This window comes from Natator depressus, chromosome 26 (genome assembly GCF_965152275.1).
Source record: "Natator depressus isolate rNatDep1 chromosome 26, rNatDep2.hap1, whole genome shotgun sequence".
Classification (NCBI taxonomy): domain Eukaryota; kingdom Metazoa; phylum Chordata; order Testudines; family Cheloniidae; genus Natator; species Natator depressus.
The window spans coordinates 10,862,205-10,875,961 of record NC_134259.1 but is presented as its reverse complement, the minus strand read 5'-3'; the positions used below and the strand labels follow the sequence as shown (position 1 = coordinate 10,875,961).

The 13,757-nt window shown below is 44.5% G+C and overlaps 1 protein-coding gene across 6 annotated transcripts in view; it reads left to right on the top strand.

The window, feature by feature from the left end:
- AAK1 (AP2 associated kinase 1) overlaps positions 1-13,757 on the top strand; it is a 118,443-nt gene that overhangs the window by 88,789 nt on the left and 15,897 nt on the right. For 2 of the 6 annotated variants that reach the window (XM_074940169.1, XM_074940167.1), the window contains exons 17-19: positions 1,207-1,302; positions 11,416-11,517; positions 12,395-12,496. The exons of 2 other annotated variants lie outside the window; for them this stretch is intronic. In XM_074940169.1, the coding sequence (XP_074796270.1) occupies positions 1,207-1,302; positions 11,416-11,517; positions 12,395-12,496 (300 nt within the window). The remainder of the gene's footprint in view (positions 1-1,206; positions 1,303-11,415; positions 11,518-12,394; positions 12,497-13,757) is intronic. 2 more of the 6 variants (XM_074940163.1, XM_074940168.1) reach the window with 1 other exon arrangement.

The following is a 13,757-nucleotide window of genomic DNA, read 5'->3' as shown; positions in this document are numbered from 1 at the left end:
GTAATATTCTCCCACTTTGAAGGGTTGGGAGGTGTTGGCTCAACGTTTCCTCTACAGCAGTGGTTCCAACTGTGGTCCACCGCTTGTGCAGGGAAAGCCCCTGGCGCGCCGGGCTGGTTTGTTTACGTGCTGCGTCCGCAGGTTCAGCTGATCGCGGCTCCCACTGACTGCGGTTTGCCGCTCCAGGCCAACGGGGGCTGCAGGAAGGGCGGCCAGCACATCCCTCGGCCCGCACCGCTTCCCTGCTCTACAGCATTGGAAATTCTTTGCTGAAAAGTGTTATGAACAAGCTTAGTATTAATATTACAAGAGGAAGCAGGGTCTTGTGGGTAAGGCACTGAGCAGGGACTCAGGAGACCTTGGTTTAATTCCCATCTCTGCTGCTGCGCAGATATTGGGCAATTTTTTTTTCTTTACTTCATTTCCTCCATCAGTACAACTTGGATGATAATTTCCCTTCTCCCACCTTTTCGTCTTCTAGCTACAGAACGTAAGCTCTTCAGGAGAGAAACTCTCCTCAATTTGTACAGCCCTGATCTGGGCTACTACAATACAAATAAATAACTGGCATTGTTCTGTGGATCTCTTTGGCTTTTGTGCTCTATAAGGTTTCCTACCTCATAGACTCTTCCCTGCACTAAGATCTGTTTTTTGTTTTGGGCATGCCTCACAGAAGTTTTTGTTGGTGCTTCCTCGGGGATTGGAAACTTCCATCTCTTCTCCTTCTTTCCTCTTAAGTGTGCGCGAAGGAGGGAGTGCTAGTGAATTTGCTTGCGTTTGTCAGTACGTCTGTACTGAGAAGTACATGATGCCTAATAGGGTGGATTCTGGGGCGGGAGCAGTCAGGTTCAATGGTTTTGGCACTGGATTGGGGTTCAGCAGAGTAGGGTTCTATTTCCAGCTCCAATGCTGGGTGACCTTGGGCAAGTCGCGTCATCGCTCTGTGCCTCAGTTTCCCCACCTGTGAAATGGGAATAATAGCTCTTTTGTAAAGCACTTTGAGATGTATGAATTAAAAGCACAATGGATCTGCTCCATGGAGGTCTTATTACTAACTTTTTCCATAACCAAATAAGCTGGTTTCCCCAGGCCTGGTTTTAAATCTGTTAAGATCGATCTGTGTCTCAGCGCTGCACCTTCTCTGCTTGACATTTTTTTTGCTTTTTCTTTCTCTCTCTCTCCTCTTGTTTCTTGCTGCCTCTCCAGCTGAAAAAACAAAAGACATTCTGAGTCTGGACACTAGCCCTCCGCTTCTGGCTATGCCTGATCCTTTCATTCCTCTTCCGTTATCCGACACACCAGGTAACCAGAACAGAATGTGGGGTTTTAATAGAAATATTTGTCACTTTCAGATTTATGCCTTGGGAAACTTGAAAATTGGGGCCGATATCAAAAGCCTGCAGGATGTATTGAGTGACAGATGCTCCTCACCTTTTGGAAATTGGCCCTGCTGGGTGGGTGTAGGTGTTGGGGGATGGATATACAATGGAGTAGTGATTCCTGATTCAATCCTTGGGTGCTATTGAGATATTACTACTACTAACGGAATTTTTCTCTACAGTGTATGTAAGGGTTCAGTGTATACAGTAATTTAAAGAATACTCTGGTATTGAATCATACTTTCTAAGGCTATTTTAGATCAGTCTCAGACTTCTAGGTATTAAACTTGGAACCTTCGCCACGAGACAGTTGATTCCTTTTGGCTCATTGGTTAGCACTAGTTCTGCTGTACAGATGTGCCCCTTGGTTGCTGTGTAACCCACTGGTCAGTCTGGATTCTAGATCCCTGTCTCTGCCCAATCCACAGAGGATGTGAGGCTGCAGTGCCCAACTACAGACCCTGGCGCTACAGCTCAAGCTGTGGCAGCTCGTGCCTTTGGGTCACTTTCAGGGCTTAAATTTTGGGCCATGCAACCTTAATGCAGCAACAGAAATAGATACTTTCCCAAATCCTGCCTCCCCTAAATGAGCGCACGTCAAGAGTTGATACCCCATTCTATTAGGCGATCCCCTTGCGTTTTCCTTTTTTTCCAAATGCTGTTGGAAGCATTTTGCTTTCTTGGCCTGTCAGCCTGAAGCAGTTACAAAACTCCCTGCCCAGTACGCACAACACAAATGGCAGGGGCTAGCATGCTGAGCCAGCTCTTTTTCATATTGCGTATTGAATTTCCATGCAGCAAGCAGCATTGGTAGACTTGGCTCCAGGCAGCTCTTAAGCCTCTTCATAGAAACCATTACGAGGAAATTGCCTTCCAACCCTGCCCTTGGGTGACAATAATCAGAGGAGGGGTTGTCTGTAGTTTCTGATCTGCTGGATTTTGCTAGCCCCATATATGGCATATATTTAAAGCTACAGCCCGCGCCTGCCTTCACTAATCCATTGCATGCACGTAGGAAGTTATAGGTGTAAGTGTTTGCAGGATGCATGCCCCGGTCTGCATCTGGTGCTCAAGCTCCTGGAACGGTTACCTTCGGACGGCAGTGACTTCTTCTCTCTGACTTAGATGGCAAATGTGCCCAGGTCACATGTTTCTGGAATTTTTTTTTTCTAACCGCTTCTGGCACACACTCGTCCTGCGATTTGAAAATGGAGATGGCTGCCCGTGTCTCTAAAGTCAGCAGTGAAGAGAATTCTGGAATTGAACTTGGCTGATAACTTCCACCGATCCATCAGGCAGGACGTGCCTTGCTTGCTCTCCCATACCTGTATTGCCTCAGCAGTACTTCTTGCAAACACACGTCTGCTAAGTAAGCATAGGTGGCTCAGGCGCGAGGGGAGTGGATACATCTAGTTGGAAGACAACCGTTTTAGAGAGTCCCTTTTGCCAAGAAGAGCCAGACTTGCGCTACCTGTAGGCATCTGTTTGTGTATAAATCTCTTTAAATGTGCATGGACAAATTGCTTTAGAAACTCCTCCTTATTTGACTATAAGATTCTGGTTACATACTTTGTACTGCGTTCGTTTAACTTCTCTGGTGAGGGTCAGTTGCAGAGCACAGCCACTTGATAAATATTTTCTTTAAATTAATGTCTGCTAAATTTTTTTCCAAAAGGGGTGGGAAGGAGGGAGAGTACAAGAAGTATTGGCCAGCTGTAGAAGATTTGTTTTAACCACCTTGCTTCCTTGGCCCATCAGTCGATTTTGGTCAGAGGCCTTCGGCACTAAAAGCATGAGCCTCTTCCATTTGTGCTGCAGGAATAACTCTCTTAGGGTCTGTCTTCACTGCAGACTTCGCTGCTTCTTCAGATGTTGCCCCTAATCCCCCTCCCATTCACACCACAGACTCTCTCCCCTGAGTTGGGTGGTGCTTTAAACCCAGACTAGCTGGCCAGGCTGATGTGTCTACACTGTATCTGGGAATGAGCGTCCCAGCCCAAGTCCACAGACTTGTGTTGGTGGGGCTCATGTTGTGTACACCTTGTGGCTTGGGTCTAGGGGTGGGGAGGGCTTGACAACACCAGCCCAAGCCACGACATCTCCTCAATATTTATGTAGCTATTTTTAGTGTGCTAGCCCAAGTTTGTGGACCTGGGCTGGGAGCTTTGCTCCCAGATGCAGTGTAGACATAGCCGCTGAGGGTTAGGGTCCAGGTCCTGCTTTCACGTGGGCTGGAATGAGCGCACTTTGCAGTGAGGATGTAGGCTAAGCTGCTTGAGTCCTTATAGTCCCCCAACACTTTCCTGCAATTTTTCTGTGTTCCCGGAAGGACAGACCAGTTCTCCCACAATTCACTGGGAAAGAATCAGAGTGGCTCAGCTCACTGAATAATGGGATGTGCCCCTGGACATCCCAGTGACTGTGTGTGTCTCTCTCACACACTCTCTCACTCTCACTCTCTCTCACACACTCACACGAATGCAACAACAGGGAGAACCCAGTAAATCGAGTAGGGCTTTACAGCGCAGCTGCTCCCACCTGGGCTCGGTTAACTCGGATTCTGATCACCTGAGTTAACCCTGCAGTGAAGAGAGAGCCTTAGACAGCCAGTGTAATTACTCGTATCTTCTCTCACAGATCAGCCCCGGAGATGCACAGTCTCCTAGTGGCAGGGTTTTGTTTTCCTTTCAATAACTTAACATTAAGAACGTGACCTCAAATTAGGAATAGTTCTAGGGAAAATGGGGAACAGTGTCCAATGGAGAAACTGAGCTAAAAATTAAAGCAACAGTCCAGTGGAAATTGGATTTGCTTTAACACATCCCTTTTTATTCTGCGCAATCACTAATGGAAATGTAACTGGTAAGAGAGGCTGGCAAGCGAGGTATAAAAATAAGCAAAACATCTGTTAAAATACTGGAAAATGAAATATTCATGCCGAAAACGTTTTTCTTTGTGCCTGTGTCGGGAAGGGAGCCAAGTTTTTTCTTAATAAGCTTATTCTAGGCTTCACTGCTGATTAATCATAATGGAGCGGTTGATCAGAATGCTAATTTTTCTGCTGCGTGTGGCTGTTCGATTCCTATCAGTACAAATCTAGCTTACAGTGAACAAGTAGCCACTGTATTATTGGAAGCGAATTTTTGCACAAGAGTCTGGAAGCCATAAATTAAACTGTGTTATGGAACTTGAAGGCAGATTCTGCTTCATTTGGGGGGAAAAAAGAAGAAATACTCTTCTGCAATAACCTTACATCGGCTTTTTTACATGTGACCTGTATATACAGTTTGAGTTTATGCATCTTTCTCTTTTGCTAACAGTCAGTTCCAAAACAGCCCTTGAGACTCGCTTTCGCAAAGTAGTTATGCACATGCTTGATTTTAAGCATGTGAACAGTCAAGTTCTTTGCTGAATAGGGACAAACTTCTGGACAGGCTTTAAATGTAAGCACCTGAAGGGGGGCCTTAGTTCCGTAGTCACACAATATTCGGGCATATTGGAATGTTTACCCATATCTTTACTGAAGGCACATACCCAGATGTACAAGCGTTTATGAATATGTGAAATAGGAGGCTACTGAAATACTTCTCCAAATTTTGTTGGTTTGTTGTTTTCCCCTTTCTCTCTAGTTTCCCCCCTCCCCTGCAATTTTGGCACTGAAAAAAGGGTAAGGGGGGACTGCTGGCATGTGAGGGGAAACAGGAACTGATAAAATGGAAACTGAAGACTTTTGGGGTTTCTTGTTTGTCATCAAAAGAATGAAAAAATTCCAAGGGAACAAAATGGGTTTTTTTTTTTGTTTGTGTTTTTTTTAAGGCTACTTTTCATTGCAAGGGAGGGCAGTGGTTTGAACAAAACATTTTGACCGGTCGCAGTGATCGGTGTAAGAGATTCAATGTCTCGGGTCACACTGACCCAATCCAAGCTACGGTAATTCAGGACTGAAATACACAGTCACCTGGTTATCAGTGGTCTCTTGCGGGCATGAATGGGACTAGAAATTTAGGCAGGGTAATTGTTAGTCACAGGCATGGGTTGAATCGAATTTCTCCTCCAAAATTAATTTACCACCCCCAGCCATGCTGTACTGGCAGGGATCCTGGCTTATTTTCTCCTTCCTCTGTGGAGTTGAACGATCTCTTAGGGTCAGGTCAGTGGTTACAGTAGATTGAAACAAGAGGGAGAGTTCCCAAGGAACAGTCCAGGTGGAGAGAGCAGGGGTAGCATACCTGTGCTTACAGAAGAGAAGGGGGAGCTGCACTCCCCCCCCCCCCCCTGCACACCACCACCACCACCATTATTCTATGCCTGGTTGACTTCTTAGGACTCCAGGATAGTGGGCATTGATGGACCTCAGCCTTTATCTTCCGTCACTGTGCCCCTCTTAAGTACCCTCTATCCTGGGAATAGAAGAGAGCTGTCCATCCATGAAGGATAATGTGTCTGTCTGCACAGCTTTAATTTCGTACAATAACTCACCCCCCACCCCACCCCAAAATGACACCAAACCAAATTCTGCCCTTAGATACATATTTATAGTAATGCCTACAGGCCTCAACTGCTACCAGGGTTCTGTTGTACCAGGTACTATAGAAGACCTAGTAGGAGAGAGTCCCTGCCCCAAAAAGCTTACAATCTAAACAGGCAAGAGTGGTAAGGGAGAAGTAGGCAGAGAGAGAGAATACATGTGCCATCTGTGTCCACGAGCAGAACGGATCCTCAGTGTTAATTAAGATTCCCATATGGCCCGACAAGTAGCATTGCTTTTTAAAGAGAAATTACCTATTGTACATCTCTTGGAGGCTTACAAATAACTCTTTCAAATAAGCAGGCAGGCTCTCTTCCCTGGCTTTATTTTCTTATCCCAAGAGGTGTGTCAAAGCAACAGTATCACCGTGGCCATCAGCACTGTTCGGAGACGATACAGCTAGCTAGCAGCTGAATTGCAGTTGCGTACTGCCAACCCCAGTGTGGGGACAAATCAAGAGTTGCGCACGCCCATGCACAAAATCAGGATTGGCTTTAAAATCATGAGATTTTTAAACAACAACAAATGTTGGGTTCTTCTTATTTGCTCCTTGAGTTGAGAGACCTGCAATGACAAGACTCCAGGAGCGTGAAAAAATGCCAAGAATCGTGAGACTTGCTAGAGTTGGCAAACCTGGAGCCAAAAGCATAGGGAGCAGCCTTTCAAAGCTGCTTAAAGCCTTATCTAAACACAGATGTGGTAGTGCTATCCTGGTACGATAAGGGAGTACAACCACCCTAGTTTGGGCAGTTACTCTTGTATAAAGATGCCTTCTATTGGTATAGCTTATTTCCCCCTTCCTCTATGGGAATAGGCTGTATTGATGTAAAGCACCTTCATACTGGTGTAAGTGCATCTACACTGGGGTTGTACCAGTGTAACTATTCTAGTAGAGAAATTGCGCCCCCGCCCAACATAGTTGTATCAGTACAAACACTGTGTAGGTCAGGCTTAAGGGACTTGGCTGCTCAGTTCTCATTAAAAGCTTAGTGACCTGTACTAAGCCCCCTAGGAGACTGAAAAAACCCACCTTCCATAGCTAAGGACCTGCTTCCTATTTATTACACATCACTCTGCTAATTTCTTGTAACATAAAATCTTTTTTTTTTTTTTTTTTAAATCACCGAATTTCTCTTTGTTCTGTAATATCAAATATATATTCAGGTCTGCAGAAACTCCATTAGGAGCATTAAAGTCCAGGCCCATCCTTTGATTAGTCAGAGCCTTCTGAGGCTGAAGAATCAGAAGTTTTCCTTTCATCTTTAGTACTTGATTGATCAATAGGAAGAAATCTTCCTGAGTGACTACTCTACATATACTTCAGTTATTCCCCCACCCTCACCCTGCGGTGTCACAGTTGACTTGGCAGGATTTTTACAACCTTGTTTTTCTTTCTCAGTTGACACTGGAAGGAAAGGTCTGTGCTCTATTGAATTGTATTTCTTTTTGCTATTCCTCCATGGTACAAGAGTGAGTAACGTACCTGTAGCGTGCAGTGCCCGGCTGTAGAGATCTTGGCTGTGAGATGCTGCAGCCTGATTGTTCAGGGTGGTATTGAACTATCGTGGACCATAGTAGAGAAGTGTGGTGCGGTTTGGTTTAGTTTTTCTTCCTTCCCTGCTTAATTTGAAAGTCTCTTAGGAATGCTCCTTTACTCTCTTCCTGATGGACTGCTCTGCTTAAAGGCCCATCAGCCCCTCTAATTCCTAAGGCTTTGTAACCACGCTCTTTAAACTCACTGCTTGGCCAGGACATTCCAGGGTCATATTACCAAACATGGATGCAATTTACGAGCCTGAAAAAAATTTGCCTTCAGCAGTTGCAGATGGGGAAAATCCCTGATTCATGCCAATGGACTAACTGCAGACCGGAAGTACCCGATTTGCATTCACGTGATAGGTTATGGATTTGGGGACACAGGCCAAATTAGGTGTGCTTAACCGCTAACACCGTTCCAGTGTCAGTTCGAGTTGTGCAGTTGTTCAAGGATATCCTTAGTAGATCACACTTCAGCGATAGAACCTGAGAAGTGAAAACAGGCACAGATGGACTGTAGCGTGTTAGCTACACTGGTGCAAGCTGTGTTGGAAAGATCCCCATTAAATTTTCAGCTACGCTATTAAAAACCTGAATTTAACATAGAGCTTGCGATAATGAGCCTTGATTCTGTAACACAAATTTCAGTGACTTCAGTTTTCACATTAAACTTGCTGCTATTCATGTAACGTAACTTACCTTTTTAGTCCCTTAGTGTAAGAATATGTTTAACTAAACCTTTAGAACAAACGTTTTAGTTACTTATTTAAAGTTTCATCAGATTTTAATTAGATTTCCCCCCTCTTATGTTTCAGAGATTTAGGGGCAGATTTTTCCAAAGCACAGATGGCAGAGATAATAAACTCCCTCTGAAAGTCAGCAGGAGTTGGGTGCCTGACTGCTGTTTTGTAGCTTTGAAAATCTCTCCCTTTTATTTATCTTCTAGGAGAAGATTTTATTGTTTAGGAGAGTAACAGATCTGTCCAATAGCCTAAAGAAAACTGGGGTTATAGAATCCATCCCATGCAATATAATGGAAGATGCAGCTAGCACTAAGCATTGTGTGTTTTGTGTTTGGCAATTGATTTGTCACATCACACGTGGAACCCAAGACACATATGGAAGGCTTGATGATGAGGATGAAATTTGCTTACCCAAGAAGCGACCGCCTTAATTTATGTGGAAGACCGGGTGTACTTTGGCTACCGTGTTTGTACGGATAATGGAATGGGGCCCTGAGATCTCCATCGTAACTTTTTCCCCACAAATGCTGCTTCATGCACAATGGTCTTTTCAATTTCAGCTTAGTTATCTGACAACGCTGGTCTCGGCTCCGACCAATAAGTGACCTCAGTTCCACTCCAATGAAGTAACTTTCCTGTCTGAAATAAAAACTAGCATTTAGCTTGAATTGTTTTATTCCTTGGACGGAGAGCAGCTCAGTATAACTAGAGAGGCTAAAAGAGCAGGGAGCTCTGCCTTTCGAGGCACACCTACCCTTGAACTGCAGCTGCCTAAGATCAGTGCATGGGAAGTAGTCTAAGCTAAAACATTTCCTTCCGTTACGGTGTTTTTCTTTGGCGTCTGTGGTCAAAAATGCATGCTGGTGAAGTTACTCTGAAGAGTTTGAATTCACGAACCGTTTTGTGCCGAGTGATCTTGATGTCAAGAAGCTAAGCTTGTGGTTTATTCATAAGCATGTTTTAAAGAAACTGCCCTGCTCTAACTGTCCGAGAGAAGCACCTCTTTAATATAGCAGCGCTTCCTGCTGCTTGAAGCAGAACCATAGATCAGTGTACACAGAGGTCACTGAGCACTTTCTAAGCAGCCCTCACTGTCCCCAAGCTGCAGGTATTGGCTTTCACCGGTACTATTACCATGCTTTATCTCACAATCCTTACATTTAGGACCGAGTACAACATAAAATAGAAACTCTGGGTAGGGCTGTTCAAATGCACCCACATGCTTGAAAGCTACTAAAGTCACTTGGGAGCTTTCGAAAATCTCCCTCTGTATATGTTTTCAATTAGAACAAACAGGACACTGCAATCAAGTTCCTGGTGAACTTCCTTTCCCTGCTCCCTACCCTGTATGTGTTTTTGTCTAGCTCAGATTGTAAGCTCTACTCTGAAGGGATGTAGTCCTCTTTAAAAGCATGTCCAGTGCTAAGTTCTTATGACTGCTAAGTGACCATGCTGACCGTTAAAAGTTGGCAATGAAAGAAACAAGAAATTAAAAAGAGGCAACAAATTATGGCAAAGAACCACTGAAGTTTTTCATCAAATTTACATGGAAAATTTTAAAACCTGATGGGGCTGTGGGGAAGATGGGGATAGGGAAAGGTGTTTTTTTCCATCGAAAAAACCCCAGTTTTTGTTTGAAAAATGTTGTCCGGCTCTCTCCAACTCCAAGCGTTCTCTCAGGAGACAGCTACCCAGTGACTAGAAACTCACCAACACTCTCATCCCACAATAATCCACAGAAGATGTTGCAGTGAGTCAGTTTGTGATTGCATGTCTGCTAAAATTATTGCCATATGGCTGACCAGAGAGAGAGCCTTTTGCATGTGAGGATTAAATGGATGATCCCTTTTGAGGTCAGGGGGCGGAAATGAAGGAGGAACACATTTCACTAAAGAAACATGAGGGTGGAGCAGAGACGCATTTAAGAGGTCGGGGTGGTGATGAAGGAGAATGGTTTCAAACAATCAAGGTTGCTTTCAGAAAGTTTGGGTGTCGAACTAGAGATCCTCTGCAAAGGGCTGAGTTTCAGAGGGCAGAGGTTCAATGCTTCTGGAATCGGGCCCTGGGAAGGCGGGTCTCAAATATGAATAACTGAAATTACAGATCTATTTTTAAAAGTACCAAACTTTGTAATTTTTTAACCCTTGTGCTCTGTAAGGCTTGTACAGTGATTAAGAAAATGAGCCGAATTTTATGGGGAATGTAAAAGCTAAAATGAGAAATGGGGCCCAAACCAAACTCCCGAATCTGAACACCACCAAAGGGGCCTGATCCATAATTCTCCACAGTTGTGTGTGCCAGGTTGATTTCTAGGTAAATGCAACTCAAGCCAGCTTTACTGTCTGCCCATGCTAACCAGTTACCGTAGCCCTGCCTCTGGCAGTTGCCAAAACGCAGTATTGTTCAGCAATGGAAATAATAGGCATGCCATTGCCGAGAACTTGACGTCTGATTTAAAATTGATTTGCTATCTGGAAAAAAAATTATTGGTGACTGGACAGCTGTATAAACCAACGTTAGATCTGTGAGCCTTGGCTTTGTAGTGTTTTTAATAATTTTATTTAGCTACCTAAGGCATTTGTGTATGCAGTTCTTGTAATAATTAATGGAAATAGTATGCCTAACTCCCTTGGGTGGGTTTGAAGATCTGTGTCCTCTTTCTTTTTATATGACGATTCTAATATAACCAAATACCTTTCTAATATAGGAAGAGGTAGGGGAGCTTTAAACTGTTTCACAGTTCATGGGTTTATAGATTTTTTTTTTTTTTTTTTTTTAAATGCTTTCAATGCTATTGAAAGACTTGGTTTGTTATGGTGCCTTCCTGGAGGCGACATAGCCTGGTATTTGAGAGCAAGGTGGTGGGGGTTAGAACACCTGCTCTTCCACTGAATTGTTGTGTGACCTTGGTCAAGTCACTTAGGGCCCTGAGTTCAGTGAAGTACTTAAGCACATGCTTACATACTCACTGAATTAGAGCCTTCACCTCTGTAGGTGTGCCTTTAGCTAGAAGTAAAATGGATCAGTTAGCTACTTCTGTGAAGTGCTTTGAGATCCTTGTTTGGAGGGCGCTGTATAAGTTGCACCTGCGTAGAGCCATGCTAATATGAACCAACAGAGTGTAATGTGAGATGATTGGTTCCTCAGATGAGCAGCTGTTTAACGTCTTTGCTTTTATTTCCCTTTTTTGCTTTTTCTGCTTCCTTTCTTCCTTTTCTGCTTAACCCAGAAAAACTGATTGAGGGTCTCAAATCTCCTGAGACTGCGCTTCTGCTCCCTGATATCCTGCCTCTAGCTGACCCCTTCGGTTGCACCTCTGATGCTGTGAATGGTAAAATAACAAACTGTAATTTGTGTGGCATGTTCTGCTCCTGCCCGTTTACACGACAACTGCGCATGTTTGTGCTGCTGGGCTAGGATAGGTGAGAGGTAGGCCAGCAGCCATCACAAAACACACCTTGCTTAGAAGAGAGTCTGTGCAAAGGGCCGAATTTGCCTCTCAAGGCACCGTGCCCCTTGACTCCAGGGGGAGTCGCAGCAGAATAGCTCAGCACTGCTTTAAACTCTTGAGGTTTACCCTATTGTCCTCAATAATGTGGCAGAGCTGTGACAGTGTGGTGTTTGGGGAGGGGGTTCTTTGAGCCCCGTGTAGAGGGAGGATGGTGTGCTGGGTGAGGGGAATGGATGTAGGGACGCTATCGAGGATGGGTGGTTAGGGAACTAGCCTTGGATTCGGGAGATCTGCGTTCAAGTCCCTGCCGTGCTACAGAGTTCTTTGTGACCTAGGGCAAGTCACTTAGCCTCTCTGGGTCTCAGTTTCCCATCTGTAATATGAGGATAATACCACTGCCCTACTTCAAGGAGCGTGGGAGGATAAATACATTTAAAGGTTGAGAGGCACTCGGATACTTAGGTATTTGTATGTCCCCTATTACCAAAGAGCGATGGAATTTTAATGATGTTTTCTTTGCAAAAACTTAAGACTAATAAGGCTCTGGGTTATTCATGAGTGGTCTGTTTCAGTGATTTGCTGTTATCCTAACCTGAGTATAAAATCAAGCTGCCACATTCCTGCCAGTCTAGCTGACCTATGTATTAAAGAGGTATTCATAGATTCAGACAACTGCCTTCTCAGCTTCTACCTGTGCTGTATTTGGAAAACTAACTTCTCCCTTCTCTCTGCTCTGATCGCGGGTGCATCCTGTAAGGAAAAGATGACCTAGCTGTTGAGAGTCTCATACCTGGCCTTGAGGCTCCAGTGCCCCAGCACCTCGCCTCCCAGACCGACTCAGTTGCTTCCAACAGAACAGGTTGGTGAGATGCCCCAAACTGAAATGGGTGGTAGCGTTAGCGTGAGCCGTAGGACCTCTTTACAGTGAATAGGAAGATCTTATCCACTTGACTAAACTGTTTTCTCTCCTCCCCATAACCTCCCCTGCAGTTTAAACACATGGTCAATTTATAAAGCTAATTTCAGCTAGTTCGTGAAAGGTCACCGTTAGCCTGCTGGAGAAGAGTCGTACAGAAGCATTTGCTGGTTCATCCAGCACCCTCTCTTTGTTCCAGAGCAGGTGTTACGGTAGACTGACAAGAGCTGGCCCTCTGAGGGTGACACTATATAATGTATATTTTTTGTTCCAGTATATATGTCCAGAGAGGCCTCTGGATCTTGAGGGCATAGAATTGTGGGTATGTCTACACTGCAATCAGAGATGGGAACTTCAGCATGTTTGGATGTGTTCTAGCTAGCTCGAGTGCCAATAACAGTTAAGCACTGGGAACATAGGCTAGTTGCTGAGTGCAAGCCCGCTCAGGACCCTGGCTATGCAGTGGAGTAGCTAGCCTGTGCTTGCAAGCTAACTAGATCAAAGGTAACTCGGGGTATCCCTACGCATGTGGCAATCGCCTTCCCTCCACCCCCAATTGCTTAGTAGACAGACCATGTCTTTATAGTTTGTTAATCCACTAATGTCTGTTTCACACTAGAATAAAAAGACCCGCCTTCTCCGCCACCCCCGCCCCTCAAAATTAGCTTCCCTTAAAATCATGTGTCTCTAGTTATAGACACTTGTTAGTGGTGTGTTGCCAATATGAATATGAAATTTCCCTGGTAATTTCCAATTTCCTGTTGAGATCTCCTCCTGTGGATGTTATGAATGCCAGTCTTCAGTGTCACCTGTATCTTGTCTGTGTTCTGTAATTGGCAATTCATCCCTCTTCCTTACTCTATAAGCCCTGATCCTGAAAATTGCTCCTACGGGTGGATCCTTACACCTTCTCAGAGCCCCACTGACTTCAACAGGATGTTTAGAACTTCTCAGGATAGGCCCCAGCTGACAGTGTCCCAACGTGCCACAGGACATCAGTAGTTTTAAGATATCTGAAATGTTACTTAACATTTTTTACACAGAAATTAATTGTATCTAGTTTGGTCTATGGCTGACAAGCCTCTTCAGATAGTTGAGCTAAGCTACTTATTTATCTCGAAAAGGTTGTCAGCTGCATCTAAAATATTAGGCTTGCAATTCCTTGCTTCCCTGAAACCATGGTTTCAAATCCTCCTATGAGCAA